The 15794-nt window shown below is 49.0% G+C and overlaps 9 protein-coding genes across 9 annotated transcripts; 4 read left to right on the top strand and 5 right to left on the bottom strand.

Moving 5' to 3' along the window:
- Positions 1–645: 645 nt before the first annotated feature.
- Positions 646–1765, bottom strand: F4812DRAFT_462369 (uncharacterized protein; the record flags this gene model as incomplete). The annotated part of the gene is made up of 3 exons (XM_047938032.1): positions 646–1166; positions 1252–1442; positions 1539–1765. 3 exons carry the CDS (start codon positions 1763–1765, stop codon positions 646–648), a joined length of 939 nt encoding a protein of 312 aa, XP_047786972.1.
- A 563-nt stretch (positions 1766–2328) lies between these two features.
- Positions 2329–3332, bottom strand: F4812DRAFT_462368 (uncharacterized protein; the record flags this gene model as incomplete). The annotated part of the gene is made up of 2 exons (XM_047938031.1): positions 2329–3071; positions 3134–3332. The coding sequence occupies 2 exons, from the start codon at positions 3330–3332 to the stop codon at positions 2329–2331; spliced, it is 942 nt and encodes a 313-aa protein (XP_047786971.1).
- Positions 3333–3709: 377 nt separating this feature from the next.
- Positions 3710–5426, top strand: F4812DRAFT_149433 (uncharacterized protein). Its single transcript, XM_047929702.1, has one exon. It carries the CDS (start codon positions 4086–4088, stop codon positions 5304–5306), a length of 1221 nt encoding a protein of 406 aa, XP_047786970.1. The 5' UTR covers positions 3710–4085; the 3' UTR covers positions 5307–5426.
- Positions 5427–5547: 121 nt separating this feature from the next.
- On the bottom strand, positions 5548–5906 carry F4812DRAFT_452741 (Tim10/DDP family zinc finger-domain-containing protein; the record flags this gene model as incomplete). Its single annotated transcript, XM_047936395.1, has 2 exons — positions 5548–5706; positions 5823–5906. 2 exons carry the CDS (start codon positions 5904–5906, stop codon positions 5548–5550), a joined length of 243 nt encoding a protein of 80 aa, XP_047786969.1.
- Positions 5907–7455: 1549 nt separating this feature from the next.
- On the top strand, positions 7456–9722 carry F4812DRAFT_441440 (Pkinase-domain-containing protein). The gene is made up of 3 exons (XM_047935242.1): positions 7456–7728; positions 7818–8795; positions 8896–9722. The coding sequence occupies exons 1-3, from the start codon at positions 7654–7656 to the stop codon at positions 9022–9024; spliced, it is 1182 nt and encodes a 393-aa protein (XP_047786968.1). The 5' UTR covers positions 7456–7653; the 3' UTR covers positions 9025–9722.
- F4812DRAFT_149416 (peptidase M76 family-domain-containing protein) lies at positions 9186–10428 on the bottom strand. Its single transcript, XM_047929701.1, has 3 exons — positions 10387–10428; positions 9700–10328; positions 9186–9590 (listed from the first exon to the last, which is right to left on the bottom strand). The coding sequence occupies exons 2-3, from the start codon at positions 10288–10290 to the stop codon at positions 9363–9365; spliced, it is 819 nt and encodes a 272-aa protein (XP_047786967.1). The 5' UTR covers positions 10291–10328; positions 10387–10428; the 3' UTR covers positions 9186–9362.
- A 307-nt stretch (positions 10429–10735) lies between these two features.
- F4812DRAFT_149391 (glutamate 5-kinase) lies at positions 10736–12571 on the top strand. Its single transcript, XM_047929700.1, has 4 exons — positions 10736–10854; positions 10967–11265; positions 11328–11598; positions 11654–12571. Exons 1-4 carry the CDS (start codon positions 10815–10817, stop codon positions 12400–12402), a joined length of 1359 nt encoding a protein of 452 aa, XP_047786966.1. The 5' UTR covers positions 10736–10814; the 3' UTR covers positions 12403–12571.
- A 168-nt stretch (positions 12572–12739) lies between these two features.
- On the bottom strand, positions 12740–13388 carry F4812DRAFT_452737 (60S ribosome subunit biogenesis protein NIP7; the record flags this gene model as incomplete). The annotated part of the gene is made up of 2 exons (XM_047936394.1): positions 12740–13077; positions 13163–13388. The coding sequence occupies 2 exons, from the start codon at positions 13386–13388 to the stop codon at positions 12740–12742; spliced, it is 564 nt and encodes a 187-aa protein (XP_047786965.1).
- A 288-nt stretch (positions 13389–13676) lies between these two features.
- F4812DRAFT_452736 (nucleolar complex-associated protein 3) lies at positions 13677–15716 on the top strand (the record flags this gene model as incomplete). Its single annotated transcript, XM_047936393.1, has 1 exon — positions 13677–15716. The coding sequence occupies one exon, from the start codon at positions 13677–13679 to the stop codon at positions 15714–15716; it is 2040 nt and encodes a 679-aa protein (XP_047786964.1).
- Between the last annotated feature and the right edge of the window lie 78 nt (positions 15717–15794).

The following is a 15794-nucleotide window of genomic DNA, read 5'->3' as shown; positions in this document are numbered from 1 at the left end:
AGCAGTCTGAACTACTGGTCTATTCATGCTGAACCGTCTGGGACTAAATGTTGCAATATATAAGCCAAGATCCCATTACTATAAGTTACTAAAAGAAGCTAAATCGCTAGACAACTACATCTATGACTATCATACGGAAAATTTGACAACGTAGGGGTCTATGTGTTACTGGAATCAAGTAGAGTTAGAAATATCATTATGCTAAACGCAGCCATTAACATTCACTTGATGTTATATATATCCATTCACCATCTCAGCATAGCCAGACAACCCCCTTTAACTCAAACCTGTCCATGTTGGATGTAAAGATATCCATATCTCACGCCCCATGCTCTGGCCATTAGACTTAAAGTAGGTACCTTGTATGTCACCAGGGTCATCTACGCGCCTAATCTATAATGATTAAAAGATAATAAAAAAACACTCGCTAATTCAACCCCAAGCCATACATAGAGCGAGGGGCCTAGATACCCGTGTTCTACCAAAATCACGGAAGACAGACTACCTACCTATTCAGCCCCCTTATTCCACTCCACCCTCTTCTTCTCCCACCCCGCACTCCACCGAAATGCATAGAATCAAGTAGGTACACGTGCCATAAACCCGACTAACCAATCCCCTGATCTTGCCCCGCGCCCCCGGACTTCAAAAGACGGTGGTGAAAGAAGCAAACGCCGTCGTATGTACGCCGGCGACGATGGTCCCCGTGGGCGGGCGCGTCGTGGTAACCGTCACCACGACGGTGCTCACGAGCGACGTCGTAACCGTCGCGACCGTCTTGGCTTTTCTTTTCTTCGTTTTCGTCGTCGTCGTCGTCTCCGTCACCGTGGCCGCGGGGGCGGTCGGGCAGGTAGCGCTGACGACACTGACCATGGTAGCGGTGGCGGTGACGGTGGCAGTGGCGGTTTCCGTGGTGACGAGAGTGACGTTGCTCGTGACCATGGCCGTGGCCGTGCTGACAAGCGTATTGTTAGAGTCTACCGTGGAGGACACCGTCTCGTGGACCGTCGCAGTCACCGTTGCGAGCGATTTGTTCGAGGACGCCATCAGCGCGAGTAGGTTCGGGGGAATCATCTTGGGAACCTTGCTGTCGACGTAGGGGATGTTGGTGCCGAAGTGGTCTACGCATCCGATAGTGCCGTTCTGGTTGACCCAGATCCCCTTGGCTATATGTGCAGTGACGTTAGAATCGGCATGTATCTCCAGCTCCTAAGATGGCATGGGTTAGGTAGGTAGGTAGGGTAGACTTACGAAGCTCGTATGCCTGCTCTTGCGATATCTTGTCGTCTATGTTGGTACAGGTACAATATATCGTCGGCCGCGTGTCATCGAAGCTTCCGACATTCTTCAAGCCGCAGTTCCGACATGATTTACTAAAGGGTCCCAGGGGGGATTTATCGTATGTGGCTAAGGTGAGATTCCCGTTTATATTGGTGAAACACCTAAACGACAACGACAAACATGATCCGTTAGCAGAGTCTCCTAGGATTACAAGGGAGGGTATGCATGGATATGACAGATGCTGGTTCGGTACCTACTTGTCAAGGTTTAGACTAGTTGTGATGTACTCTGCCGTCTGGTCCATGGAATTCCCGCAAGTAGCGACGAGCTCTATGGTAAAATCCATGGGGTCATTATGATAGTTTTGGAAGATATAATACCATGGACACAGCTCGTTATTGAAGTTATGATCTGGGACGTCGGCGAGGGACAAGGCTGGCAAGTAAGAGAGAATGGCAAGGATAAGGTAGCTGAGGACCCTCATTGTATCGGCGATTTGGCTAACTCCAGAATTATAAGCACCTGTATTCGGGAGAGTATTGGATACGGATGGTTAGGTTTTGATGGTGGTTGTAGGTATGAGGGAATAGTGGCAAAAGACTGGTAATTTTAAGAGCTTGAAAAGGGGACGTTAAATGCGAAGGTTTCTGCTTGGCTAGATGGTTGGGCATGGGCCAAAAAAAATCAGATATAATAATGAACACATTGTAGCTTGGAGGAACATATTCACATATATGCAATGATGTGTAAGTCAAATGTAACTTGCTATTTTTTATTAAGCAGACTGGAGGATGCTTTGGGTCATTTAAGCTCTTGACAGGGTAGCATCTTTTGTCTTTTGCTCGCGGGTAGTCTGAATCAAGGTCGTGACATAAGTCTGATAAATCCCTTGTTATTTCTTACTGCAAGAAGCCAGATCGATCCGTGGCAACCCCCGTGATTAATCCCATGGTATGAATAGGTAGGTACTATTCAATACTTTAGTGCTAACCGCTGGATATGCCATTTTTCCACCTCATCGATCAAGCCTCCTAGATTCACACCTAACTAGGCTGGAATCTGTGGCTCTGCTTGTTTGTCCGCCTGTCCAGACTGTGTAGCCAGCTTTTTCAGAGGCTCAAGCAACTCTTCTGCAATCTTCTCCCTAACTGCCTTCTTGCCGTAGATATCATTTACATGGCCGATGCCTGGGGGTAATTTCGAGGACAATGCCCCGAGGTCTGGAAAGCCATTAAAGAAGCCGAGCATCTTGCTCTCCGTGACCTTAAACCGAGGAAAGCCAGGGAAGCCAAGTCGAGTACAAAGTCGCTCAACTTCAAAAACGGGTGAGACCTCGTCCTTGTTGAAAGTGGAGGCAATCCCTTTAGGTAAGAGGCTCTCCGGATCTTCGTTTGGCTGAGGACTGGGAGCAGAGTCTTGAGGGTTCTCCGGTGGAGACGGCATAATCTTCTGCTTCTTCCTAGCCGGCGAAGGTTGTGGAGTCGGCGGTTTCCCTGGAACTGGAGGCGGGTTTACGCTGTTAACATTGAGTCGACGCATGTATCCATTTTCGCCGAGCCATTCAACAGCACATTTTGCAGCATATTTCTTGGCATCTTTCTTGCGTGCGAAAGATGGCATCGTTCCGTCTGGGTATAAGCCACCATCCGGCCCAGGGAATGGCTCCGAGTGCTCGTCAATACGCACTTGACAATGCCATTTCAGGACTCCATATACGACTGGCCCTGGTTGTTCCGTAAAATCACCGCCGGGAACGTTACTAGGTACTCTTTGATTGGCAGCACGGTATTCTACAAGAAAGTTTAGTATGATGGATTATTTAACGAAGCTGTTCCTCGAAAGTTAAATCTACCTAATAGTATGCCGATCCAATTAGCATCCCCTAGCTCGGGTTCGGGTAGAAGTGGTGTAACAGGAGGTAAAACAGCTTGAAGCTTCTCGAGCAATTTCCGTTGTGCGTCTGTCAGCGGTGCGGGAGAGCCGTGCATAGTTTCGTACTCCAGCTGTTGAGCAATCCAGGTTTGGATGGTCTTGTATGCTGACAAGGCCATAACTTCAAATATAATAACTATTATAACAGGTATTAAAGCTTGTAGATGAATGTATAAGTAGGAGGGATATCCAAAATGTAAGGTAGGTAATACTCAGTTATATAGAAAAAAAAGGTAATAAACAAAACCTACGTTGGGATGGAAGAGCAAGGCTGAGCTTGGAAATACAAAGACATATATTTACAAAGAGATACATGCAGCTTTACAGGCTGACAGGGAGCTTCGACCTTAAGTACTTACATGTATGTCCATGCGATTGGCGGGGTTGATACTAGGTACCTAAGGTACTGTTCCATCGATGATCGAGGGGTTGATTTGAGACTTTGTATTGTACGAAGTATAACATGTTGAAGTTTTCCAATTATTTATTCGCTGCTAGCTAACTGATTATTCGAATGGTACCTATAGATATTATGTAATATATAGGTAGGTATCTACCTACCTAACCTTAGGCAATTACCTCATATATCTCATTTATTTTGGAAGTACCACCTCTCTTCTCTCTTTTAACTTCGAATGGTAAACCGTACGTCCCACGAAGTACCTAGGTAGATACCCGGGTACCTCCTAATGAGAAGTACCTAACAAAGTACCGATAAGATTCAAGCTTAATCTTATCTAATCGGAATTGTTATGTACATACTTCGTAGCTGGGTAGCATTGTGGACCCTCCCGCGCCACCTTTCGTAACAACAGCTTCAACATCCACTAGGATAATCTCGTTTCTATACGCAAGAATCCCTCATTGCAGATATGAGCAAACCAGGACTGTCGTTTGGCCTAAACCTAGCTAAGAAGCCTGGTGCTTCGAAGCCTGCCCCTCCGAAAAGGAAACCAATGTTCGGCGATGATGACGGATCGGACGATGATGCGAACGGTTCGGTCAATGGTCCTCAAGCTACCGAGATATCAGAACTAGATGATTTCACGACGGCCTCGCCTGGCGATCAACCAAATAAGAAGCCACCTCCAAAACTGAAAAACGGTCCACCTACGCAACCCTTGAACGGCAAAAGCAAAAAGCCCCAAATTTCCATGTATGGAGATCTATCGAGCTCCTTAGAGTCGCGTAAACATCAACAAGCCGCCGAGGAGTTAGATCCCTCAATATACGACTACGATGCGGTCTATGACTCCCTGAAGCCGGAGAAGAAGGCTACACAAGAAGATGTCGAGCGCAAACCCAAGTATATGAAGAACTTGATGGCGTCTGCTGCCGTACGAAAACGCGACGCGCTAATCGCCGAAGAAAAGAAGATCGCGCGGGAACGGGCGGAAGAAGGCGAAGAGTACGCGGATAAGGAAAAGTTTGTCACAGAGGCATACAAGAAACAGCAAGAGGAGAACCGGCGCATCGAAGAAGAGGAGCGCAGGCGCGAGGAAGAGGAAGCTAAGAAGAATAAAGGTGGTGGCATGACTGCCTTCTACAAGGACCTACTAGAAAGGGGCGATAAACGACACGCTGAAGTGCTTAAGGCGGCAGAAGAGCGTGCGAAGACGGGACCGAAAGAGGATGAAGACGTGCCGGAGGAGAAAGTTAAGACGGATGCAGACGTGGCGAGGGAAATCAACGAGAAAGGTGGTAAAATTGCTATCAACGAAGATGGCCAAGTAGTGGATAAGCGCGAACTGCTGAAAGGGGGTCTGAATCTGAGCGCACCGAAACGACAAGAACCTCGAAAAGACGCAGACAGGGGTCAAGACCGCAGGGACGACCGGAGCCAATCGCGCGGGTTCGTCGGCTCTGGCGGGAAGCAGGCTATGCGCGAAAGACAAACTCGCATGCTCGAGGCGCAATTGGAACAATCTCTTAAGAGATCGCTGGCTGAGGAGGAAGAAGAAAGGCAAAAGATCGAACGCGCTTCCAAGAGCCGCAAGACCGAGTCTGAAGTCTCGAGCGCGCGCGAGAGATACCTGGCACGTAAGAGAGAAGCAGAAGAAGCGAAGAAGAAAGCTGCGGCGGAAACGTCGTGAGCAGAGCGTTTGCGTCGTCCCAATCTTCTATTTAAGAGACGAGATACCCTTCCGTCGTGATACCATGGTTTTGATGTATTGTACATTCTATGCCTCCGTCATTCCGATCCCACTAGTGAGAATGCCCCTCTATTCCTTCTCATTTTGCCGGCTCGCAACGTCGCAGATTCTAATGTACATTCGAATAGGGGCGACTTGACATATGCGACGTAGCCTCCAAACCAATCAAACCACCTGGTGCTCATTGTTCCCGTCGTAACCTGTCGACGTAGGTCGAGCTGACTTGGTTCCATGCCGACATGTACTTCTCCATGCACTGCGTGAAGCAGGTCGACTCGCTGTTCGATAACGAGGGGCCCGGCTTAGGCACGCACTTCTCGAAGCAGTGCTCGTTGACTTTCTGCGCGGCGACGTATCGGGTTAGCTCCCTTGTGTTCTCAAATGGCTCCTCGGGATTTTGGCAATGCGCGGATTGGATATGAGGTAGGTAGGGCGTTTTACGATTCAAATACGTACCTCGACTAGCAGTCTTGCATTTTCCACGGCGTATTGGGTCTTGACTTCCTTGATGACCTGGGCCTTGATTGATCCGGAGTCCATGACGGGCTACTGTTTTTAATTCCGCGGCCTAAGGGTCTTCTTTGGGCGAGGCTGCTGCCGGTCGTGTGGTTAGTAAAAGAAAAAAAGTCTCGGAGTTATCGTGGGTGGGCTTTTGGAGCTTCTCGAAAAAGTTGAAGCTTCATCGATTATTTTGCACGGTACATTATCCAAGTAACTGTGCTAGGCAGGCCTTGGCGCATTGGAGGGCAATATATTGTGGCTTGAATTCTTATCTTTAAGCAGCATGACGTATATAGATGTGGCTTCGCTATCTGAATATCACCACCATAGAACTGGATACATTACATAGTATGTACTGTTCGTGGGCATAATGTTCGTTTGCTTTTAGAAGGCGTTATTTGATAAAGTATTGGAGAAATATAAAGCCTTTTAGTATTATTATTCTGAATATACTGAGTACCTAATATTTGATGCAAGTTGATGTGATAAATTATATGAGCCCTCTTCTATTATCGAATAACGCTCATCAAGATCACCAATGACGCGGTCACTTTGGAATAGAGAATATTATGTAAAATTATCCTCGTCTAAAGATACAGTAAAAATACAGATCGACACCTAGAACAAATGGGATATTAATGCAAAATGTAACTAGCAATGGCTGTATTTCAGAATCCATTGCCTGTGATTGTGAATTAGGTGGATGTGAATGTTGGAACACTAACCAGGAAGATGTTAAGTTGGCTGAGTACCTAATAAAGAGAATATGTATCAGTGTTCGCCAATTTACTCTAGCTCCAGTTAGCTATCCCATCTAAGGGATGCATTATAGTACAATACTAGGTGGTTAAAGTGGTGTAGATATCAGTTGAACGGAGACGACTTGGATATCTTTGACATTACTTCGTATGCCTAGAGCGAACTGTGAGAATGCCAGTCTCTGTTATGTATCTCTAATGTATATCCATGACAGTTTTTATAGCCGACTTCCAGTTATCTTCTTTTCAAATGGCTGTTATCATTCGTCGTCAATTTGTACAACTGTCTTGCGTCACTACGACTTATTGGCTTTTCAGTTGCCTGGACCGCTGTTATGCCCGCTCCTTCAACTTCGAATAATACAACAGCTATTCGTACCACGGGACTGACACTAATATGATCTGATAAATAATTCATTCATAACGAGAAGTGCGACGTGCATGTAGGTAGGTTACATAACGGTGGCTAGAAGGCTTTTTTGAACAGTGGACCTTGGCATTCAGTATTCACTGCTGTATTATAGGCCTAGGTACCTACGTACTGCATCACTGTCCAAGTCGCCTGGTACTCTGAATCATCTAGGTAAAGAAAGGGTAAGATACCCGAAATATTTGGACATAGAAAATGAAAAATGGAAATGTCCAAGATTTATTACAGTCAATTATTGCTTGCAATTTGTGTGAAATACGGTTTACAGAAGCCGTGGTCCGCATGCGGGATGCTACATAGGTACGTACTAGGTCCTAACCCGTTCCTGTCTAACAGGGATCCCTCCACAATAAAAATAATTCTCAGGGGTGGGCTAGTTATGGGTCTCCAACGGTTGCTGCGTCAACAACCGCTTATTTGCCAATAACAATAACCCAGCATTTATTTCCCCAATTATCAACTCCAATTTCTACTTCCTAAAAGTCACCCCATTAACAAGCGAATAGCCTCAAATCTTCTCTCCCTCCCTTCTAAAGCCTTTTTTTGTACCTCTCAATAAGAATAATAATAGAGAGAGCGTTCGGTTAGTTTGGAAAGAATGGCAGCTCGAACACTGGAGTCCCAGTTTGGGCGTCTTTCTGTAAACGATGAAAATGATTATCAAAAACCCAAGGTTTGTTTGTTCCCATCACCGCCATATTCCCCGATGTGTCGTCGGTTCATTAGATAGATAACTGACCGTAATTACCATTATGCGTATAGACTCTTGGGAGTACAACGCAGGTAGCACACAGCTCGAGCCGTCCAAATCTCTTCAAGGTCGCTCTTCAAGCGCAGAGCGCAAATACCGTCACCACAGTCACTCTCCCGTCGCAGGCCGCACAACGTAAAGGTGCACCACCTGCCTCGCCCGCGAGGAAACCACTTCCCTCCGCTGGTGCAGCGTCGAAGACATCTTCCGATGACAAGGAAATAGTCGAGAGGAAGTCGGTGCCTCTGATCGACCAGCCATTTATGCCCAAGGAATTCCATCTCGGCATGTTCGAGATCGGGAAGCCGTTAGGGAAAGGCAAGTTTGGAAGGGTTTACTTGGCCCGCGAGCGGACGAGCGGCTACATCTGCGCGTTGAAGGTGCTCCACAAGAAGGAGCTGGAGCAGGGCCGGGTCGAGAAGCAGGTCCGGCGAGAGATCGAGATCCAGAGCAACCTGAGACATCCCAACATCCTGCAGCTGTTCGGGCACTTCCACGACAGCAAGCGGGTGTTCCTGATCCTCGAGTTCGCGGGCAAGGGCGAGCTGTATAAGCACCTTAGGAGGGAGCAGCGCTTCCCCGAGTGGAAGGCTTCGCAGTACATCGCCCAGATGGCGAGCGCTTTAAGGTACCTGCACCGGAAGCACGTCATCCACCGAGACATCAAGCCGGAGAACATTCTTATGGGGATCCACGGCGAGATTAAGATCTCCGATTTTGGCTGGAGCGTTCACGCACCGAATAGCCGTCGTCAGACCATGTGCGGTACCCTCGACTACTTACCCCCCGAGATGATCAAGCCCGGCAGCTCGGATAACTACTACGACGAGAAGGTCGACTTGTGGAGTCTAGGCGTGTTAACGTACGAGTTCCTGGTGGGAGAAGCTCCGTTCGAGGACACGCCCGTCATGACGCAACGGAGAATTGCAAAGGCAGACATGACCATCCCCTCGTTTGTCAGCCCCGAGGCGAAGGATCTTATCAAGAAGGTGAGAAGGATCCAATCCCGCTATTCATACATACCCCCAACCGATAATCCCTGCTACCATCTATAGAACATTTCCCGCTGACATTGGAAAACCTACTTAGCTACTGGTTCTCGACCCCCAAAAGAGGATACCGCTGGAGCAGGTCCAGACTCACCCGTGGATCGTCAAGCACTGCATCAAGGGAGAGCGTGCCTCGAATAGGGAAAAGAAGGATCGCTCTAACGAATGATGACGAATTATTAACGGGAGTGATTTTTTTTTCACATTTGTATATTTGTTGTTGCAAGGCGAGGCGTTTTTGGGCAATGGAACATAATGGCTTGAGGAAATTTGCATGCTTAGGGGAGTCAATTTGCTATTGCGTACCAGTCATTCGAAATTAAAGACGCAGACCTTATTCGCCGCCTGGCCAGACTCTGTCTTCCTCTCTCTCTCTCTGTGTCTATCTATCTGCGGGAGGGATAGGTTAGGTTAGGTGATTATAGTACAGGTGATAAAATACAGTGTTCGTTTCAAAGCGTTTTATTTTTTTTTTTATTTTTCTTTCGGTTGTGTCTTCACCTCTTCTTATCTGTAAACCTCGTCGAAGGGCCGCGTGTCCGAGAAACACGAGTCCCATACTTGGTTCACCACCTTGACTGCTTGTACGTCGTCCTTACACCTCGGCCGCGCGAGGACGGATTGTGCTGCCCGCTTCCGCACGCAGTCTTGGAACTGCTGCGTTAGCTTCCAGTTCCCTCTCGTCCAGGCCTCTCTGGCCCATCTGCACTCGCCGCTTAGCATTGCTGCTCGGATCTGTAGGTAGTGAGTGTCGTGCGTCAGCAAACCGTAGTATTTGTACATTTGTACACTTAGCATAATAGGGGGGGAAAGGGAGGGAAAGAGGGAGAGGAGTAAGTAATACCTCTGTGCAAGCCGCATGCTTCAAGTCCTTATCACCCACCCAGTCGACCTTCCACCTCAAATGGTCCCAGGCGTGCACCATCTCATGAGCGAGGGTATCCTCGAGGTGACCCCTATCGCGGACCTCGTTAGCGCAGATGAGGATGCCGTGGTCGGGGCTGAAGCCGCCGCTGGAGCGGTGGACCTGGCCGTCGTCGGTGAGGCGGGCGGGGCAGCGGCGGCAGACGACGTTGTCCCGGTCGAGGCGGCCATTGAGGGCCTCGATCTTCTCGCGCATGAAGCGGACGGTGGGGGAGTGGGCGAGGGCCCAGTCGCGGAACTCCTCGCACCGCGCGCAGTCGCGCTGCTCGTGCACCCGGTACCGCCACTCCCGGTAGTGGAAGACGCCCTCGTCCGTCACCCCGCCCGTCAGGATCTTGAAGTAGTTGATCCACCACGCCGTCTTGGGGTCGAAGCCCGTGCGCGCCGGGTCGTTCTCGATGGTGCGCGGGAAGGCATTTGAGGATGTGGATGCGGGTGAGGGTGTGGGTGTGGTTGTTGAGGAGGAGGGAGGGGTTTTCGAGGGTTCTGACGGTTGCGGTTCTGAGGACATTTTGGAAGGGATTTGGTGTTGAAAGTTCAGATAAGGTACTATTTTTGGTACCTAAGTAAGTATAAACTTTGCTGGAATAATGGGTATCAGACAAACACTTTTAGCTAATTCTCGATCTTTTTGCGGCCCGTTAGGTAGTTCTAGCGCTGAATAGCTGAATACCTAGCAGGTACCTAAGCGGGTGTGGACCTCTAACAGAAGGCCTGTCGGGTTCCGGATCAGCCTTTCCGATCTCGGCTGGGCGCTCCACCGAAGTTGTAAAAGCTCCAATTATTGAGAGCTGGGTATTAGAGGTACATAGCAAAACCCGTATGGAAATCGTATAATTCCCCACATGAATTATTCCTTGTAAGTCGTCAACACGCCCTTGACAAGCCATGGAAAACTCAGGGGATTTGACACCTTGTAAGTCATGGTTTTATTTGTTAAAGAAACGTTGTCTGTTGTCTGTTGGCTGTTTTAACGATTTGTTACTTCTCTAAATATCATGTTTCTAAGCCGCCGTCTCTAATGTGTTCTTAGATATGAAGGGCCCTAAGCCACTTATAGTGGTTATCAAACTTGGTAAGTCAAAGTAAAAGTCAAAGTCTTGGGCTTGAGCTTTTATTCTTTCAACATTGAGTTTATACAATACCGCATAAACAGATGGGTCGATATTGAACTAACTTACACGCAGGAACTAGTTCCATCGTGGATGAGAAGACACATGAACCTCTCCTATCAATCTTAACCCTTATTGTTGAAACAGCTGTTAAGCTTCGGAAAGATGGCCATAAGGTCATCATTGTGTCCTCGGGCGCCATTGGCGTTGGTCTTCAACGAATGGACATCGATAAGAGACCAAAGCATCTGTCCAAGTTACGAGCACTTGCGGCTATTGGCCAGTGTCGTTTAATGAGTCTTTGGGATAGCTTGTTTGGACATCTCCGTCAACCCATCTCCCAGATCCTCTTAACGAGAAACGATATTTCAGATGTAAGCATATAAACGTTTACTTAGAAAAAAAAAAAGGAATACCTACTAATAGGATGGTATAGCGGACGAAATATCTCAACGCCCAAAATACTATCTTGGAGCTTCTGGAGATGGGTGTTATACCCATTGTAAACGAAAACGATACTTTAGCTGTTGCTGAGATCAAATTTGGTGACAATGACACACTATCAGCCATCACTGCTGCTATGGTCCATGCCAACTTTCTTTTCCTTATGACGGATGTCGACTGCTTATACGACAAGAATCCACGGACACACCCAGATGCTAAACCCATAGAAGTGGTGGAAGATATCGGGGCTATACGTGCTGATGGTAAGACAATAATTATTTCAGATTCTTGTAGGTCTTATTATTAACATAATTCCAGTATCCAGTGCTGGGTCTTCTCTCGGCACCGGGGGCATGAGTACAAAGATTGTTGCCGCTAGGCTCGCAACATCTGCTGGCGTCACTACAGTCATTACTCGATCATCATCACCAGGGAACATCTTCAAGATTGTTCGCTACCTACAAGCTAGCAAGAAATACACGTCATCCATACATACACCAGTGCTAGGTGGTGATGCGGAAGATCCCCTTTCTAAATCTACAGCGTCCCTAGCCCTTGAGGCATTAGAGAAGCCACCGTTGCATACGCGATTCCTTCCGCTCTCTCAGCCGATCAGAGATCGCTACTTCTGGATCCTTCACGGTTTAGCGCCGCATGGTACGATATACATCGATGCTGGAGCCCATCGTGCCCTTTCGGATAAAGCCGGTCTTCTTCCAGTAGGCGTTCTGGACGTAGAGGGGAGCTTTGCGCAGCAGGAAGCTGTTCGCATTGTGGTGGTAGAAAAGCGACCAGAACCGGGACCGGATGGGAAGCTCTGGGAGGGCCCGGGGGTCGAAATCGGGAGAGCGCTTGTCAACTATGCAGCGACCGAGATTGCCCGCATTAAGGGGCATCGAAGCACACAAATCGAGTCCTTACTAGGCTACGCCGATAGCGAGTACATAGCGGATCGGGACAGCATTAGTTTACTTCGCAGGGAGAGTCGGCCTGTTACACCGGTGTTCGACAGGGTGAACGAAAACGGCGGAGGAGTAGCTGCCTATGAAAACGATATCAGTTTATAGATGTTGGCTACTTCGCATAGATCGACGGCGTATGGAGATAAGGAGTTACACGGCTTTAAAAAAAGAAAGAAAGAGAAATTTAATAAGGGGTATAGATCGTCGACCGCTGCAAGAATGCTTATTTTTATTGTCTTGTAGAAAAGACCAAAGTCACATATAGAGTTAGTCGTAGATAGCCGCAAACGCCCCCCGAATGCACATAACTCAAGCCAATTCCGAACTCCAGGCCATCTTCTAGTGTCAAAAGCCACCGATCCATCCTTTTCTTTTCTCCTCCTCTCCTCTCCTCTTCTGGTATATACACCTATCCGCCATCTCGTCCATTTTTTTATGCAGCTCAGCTAGCGAAAAGCGTATCCTCGTCTCGGAGATACTCGCCGCAGTCAGCCTGGCGGAAACACACGATACCGGTGGGGTCAAGACGTCTAGCCTCTGCCGTGCTACGGGCAGTGACGCCGAAGCCGAGAGGAGTGTCGGACATGTTATACACGACGATACCCTGGTGGCTTGGACAGTCGTCGGACCAGCGGCCGACGTGGGCTTTGACGACGTTACCGCCGTAGAGGAAGGGCATCTCGCCGTTAGGCTTGATCCATAGCTTATACCGGGCGTGCTCGGCTAGGATGGGCAGCGCGGTTATGTGTAGTCTGAACTTTCCAGTCTTGCTGAATTTGCCTGGTTGTGAAGATTTCTTGTTAGTGCTTTTGTAATATGTATATAATTATAGGTACCTAGTATTATAGGTATAGTATAGACATACCTAAACAGATACCCAGCGACCCAAGGTTATCCCTCGATATCGACGTAGCTAGGTTGGCGACGGAGAGCAGAACGTAATATACTCTGTCGCGATTCAGACGAAAGACGTAGCGATCAGCGTCGGGCGAGTCGTCGAGCGGCGCAATTAGGTTTTTTAGCGAGCTTCCCGTATAGTTCGCTAGCTTCTCGAAAAGCGTTTTTGTTTCTTGCTCCGTGAGTTGCCGCATATTGACGATATTCTATGTATGCGCCGTGCAAATCAGGTATGATTACTATTATACTATGTAAGAATACCTAAGCTTAGGAACTTTCAACGTACCTAACAATAAAAAAATTCTGCCACTTGGAAATTTTGGCGGTGAAAGAGATATACGATTTGTAGATAGCGCGGAACTATTCCTATTGGTGTTACCTGCAGTTAAAGTGGACCCGATGCGACAGGGGTCTTCTGCGAACCTTTGATTTGAATTTTTGAGTTTCTGCATCGGACCTCAAGAAGTTGCGAACATCTCATAATGGCGTCTAGACCAGTGAAAAAAAGAAAGCTTACTCCGCCCGGTGATGACGAACGCTCATCCCGGAAGTCTGGTGCAAAGATCCAGAAAGCTTTCTTAACAAATGCGGCCAATTGGGATTTAGAGCAAGACTATGAGACGAGAGCGCGGAAAGGGAAGAAGGAAAAAGAGAGTACTCGACTTCCTCTAAAGCTTCCAGGTGGCCGCGTGCAGCATGTCTCTGCACCAGGAAATGACTTCCAAGCCATTGAGAGCGACGAGGACTGGCTGGATGGTGCCGAGGATGTGCCCGAAGATGAAGAATCTAAGGACAAGAAGGCGCCCAAAGAACCTGAAAAACCTGAACATGAACAGATATTAGAAGCTAAAGAAGAGCTGGCCAAGATAGCCCTGATGCTCAACGAGAGTCCCGATGAAAATACCGGCGCCTTTAAGGCTCTAGCTAAGATTGGACAGTCCAGGATTATCACGATAAAAAAGCTCGCCTTGGCCACTCAGCTCACAGTATACAAAGATGTCATCCCCGGCTATCGAATACGACCTGTGGCCGAGGATGGGCCGGAGGAGAAGCTGTCCAAGGACGTGAGAAAGTTACGGACTTATGAGACTTGTCTCATCTCGGGTTATCAGGCATATGTGAAGGAACTTACTAAACACTCAAAGACCGGCCATGCGAACGGCCTTGCGAGTGTCGCAATCGCTTGTGCTTGCAATCTGTTGACTGCGGTACCACATTTCAACTTTCGTTCTGACCTGGTCAAGATACTGGTTGGAAAACTGAGTACGAGACGTGTCGATGACGACTTCAATAAGTGTCTTCGGGCACTTGAAACCCTATTTGAGGAAGATGAGGAGGGTCGTCCATCTATGGAAGCTGTATCACTTCTTTCCAAGATGATGAAGGCTAGAGAGTACCAAGTAAACGAGAGCGTTATAAATCTCTTTCTGCATCTTCGCCTACTGTCGGACTTCTCAGGAAAGGGGTCCAAGGACTCCGTGGACCGCATGGATAACGGCTACAATGGCAACAAGCCCAAATCGAAGAAGGAGTTCCGGAATAAGCGAGAGCGGAAACAAATAAAGGAGCAGAAGGCATTGCAAAAGGATATGGCCCAAGCAGATGCACTTGTTCAGCACGAGGAACGCGACCGCATGGAGGGAGAAACCTTGAAGCTCGTATTCGGCACATACTTCCGGGCCCTGAAGATGCGCGTGCCGCATCTCATGGGCGCCGTCCTGGAGGGTCTATCTAAATACGCGCACTTAATCAACCAGAACTTCTTTGGGGACCTTCTCGAAGCGCTGAAAGACCTTATCCGACACAGCGACGCATCGGAGGAAGACGACGCGGAAGAAAACGAGGGCGAAGAGGCTGACGACGACGCGCCCGTCCGTAACCCCTCCCGCGAAGCCCTCCTCTGCACTACGACGGCGTTCGCCCTCCTCGCGGGCCAGGACGCGCATAACGCTCGCGCGGACTTACACCTCGACCTGTCCTTCTTCACCACACACCTCTACCAGTCCCTCTACCCGCTAAGTCTGCACCCGGACCTCGAGCTCGGCGCGCGATCCTTACACCTTCCGGACCCGGACAAGCCCTCCTCCTCCTCCGCCAAGACCCGAAAATCCAACAGCAGCAACAAAGTGAACCTGCAGACGACCACGGTCCTCCTAATCCGCTGCTTAACCGCGGTCCTCCTGCCCCCCTGGAACATACGCTCCGTCCCGCCCGTCCGCCTCGCCGCCTTCGCGAAGCAGCTGTCGACCGCGGCCCTGCACGTCCCGGAGAAGTCGGCGCAGGCCCTCCTCGCGCTGCTCGCCGACGTCGCGGGCACCCACGGGCGCCGGATCGCCGCGCTCTGGAACACGGAGGAGCGCAAGGGCGACGGCGCCTTTCACCCGCTCGCCGACAGCGCCGAGGCTAGTAACCCGTTCGCGGCCACCGTCTGGGAGGGCGAGATCTTGAGGAGGCATTATTGTCCCGCTGTGAGGCGGGGCGTCGGGATTGTCGAGAAGAGTTTGAGCGCGGCGGAGAGGTGAGGGGAGAGGGAAGATGGAAGGAAAATAAGGGGAGTTGGGGCTGTGTTGATAGGTGTGATTCATACATATTAGGTTGGG

Source organism: Daldinia caldariorum (assembly GCF_022478825.1).
Source record: "Daldinia caldariorum strain CBS 122874 unplaced genomic scaffold F4812scaffold_18, whole genome shotgun sequence".
NCBI lineage: Eukaryota > Fungi > Ascomycota > Sordariomycetes > Xylariales > Hypoxylaceae > Daldinia > Daldinia caldariorum.
Note: the sequence above shows the minus strand (reverse complement) of the source record. Positions and strands in the feature narration are given on the sequence as shown.

Bases quoted from the DNA above. Each gene is read 5' to 3' on its own strand.
- F4812DRAFT_441440 (XM_047935242.1), top strand. From the start codon at position 7,654: ATGGCAGCTCGAACACTGGAGTCCCAGTTTGGGCGTCTTTCTGTAAAC. The intron at 7,729-7,817 runs GTTTGTTTGTTC...TTATGCGTATAG, and splicing joins ATGATTATCAAAAACCCAAG to ACTCTTGGGAGTACAACGCA. The intron at 8,796-8,895 runs GTGAGAAGGATC...AAACCTACTTAG, and splicing joins CGAAGGATCTTATCAAGAAG to CTACTGGTTCTCGACCCCCA.
- F4812DRAFT_149433 (XM_047929702.1), top strand. From the start codon at position 4,086: ATGAGCAAACCAGGACTGTCGTTTGGCCTAAACCTAGCTAAGAAGCCT.
- F4812DRAFT_149416 (XM_047929701.1), bottom strand. From the start codon at position 10,290: ATGTCCTCAGAACCGCAACCGTCAGAACCCTCGAAAACCCCTCCCTCC. The intron at 9,591-9,699 runs GTATTACTTACT...CACTACCTACAG, and splicing joins AGCATGCGGCTTGCACAGAG to ATCCGAGCAGCAATGCTAAG.
- F4812DRAFT_149391 (XM_047929700.1), top strand. From the start codon at position 10,815: ATGAAGGGCCCTAAGCCACTTATAGTGGTTATCAAACTTG. The intron at 11,266-11,327 runs GTAAGCATATAA...AGGATGGTATAG, and splicing joins CGAGAAACGATATTTCAGAT to CGGACGAAATATCTCAACGC. The intron at 11,599-11,653 runs GTAAGACAATAA...ACATAATTCCAG, and splicing joins CGGGGCTATACGTGCTGATG to TATCCAGTGCTGGGTCTTCT.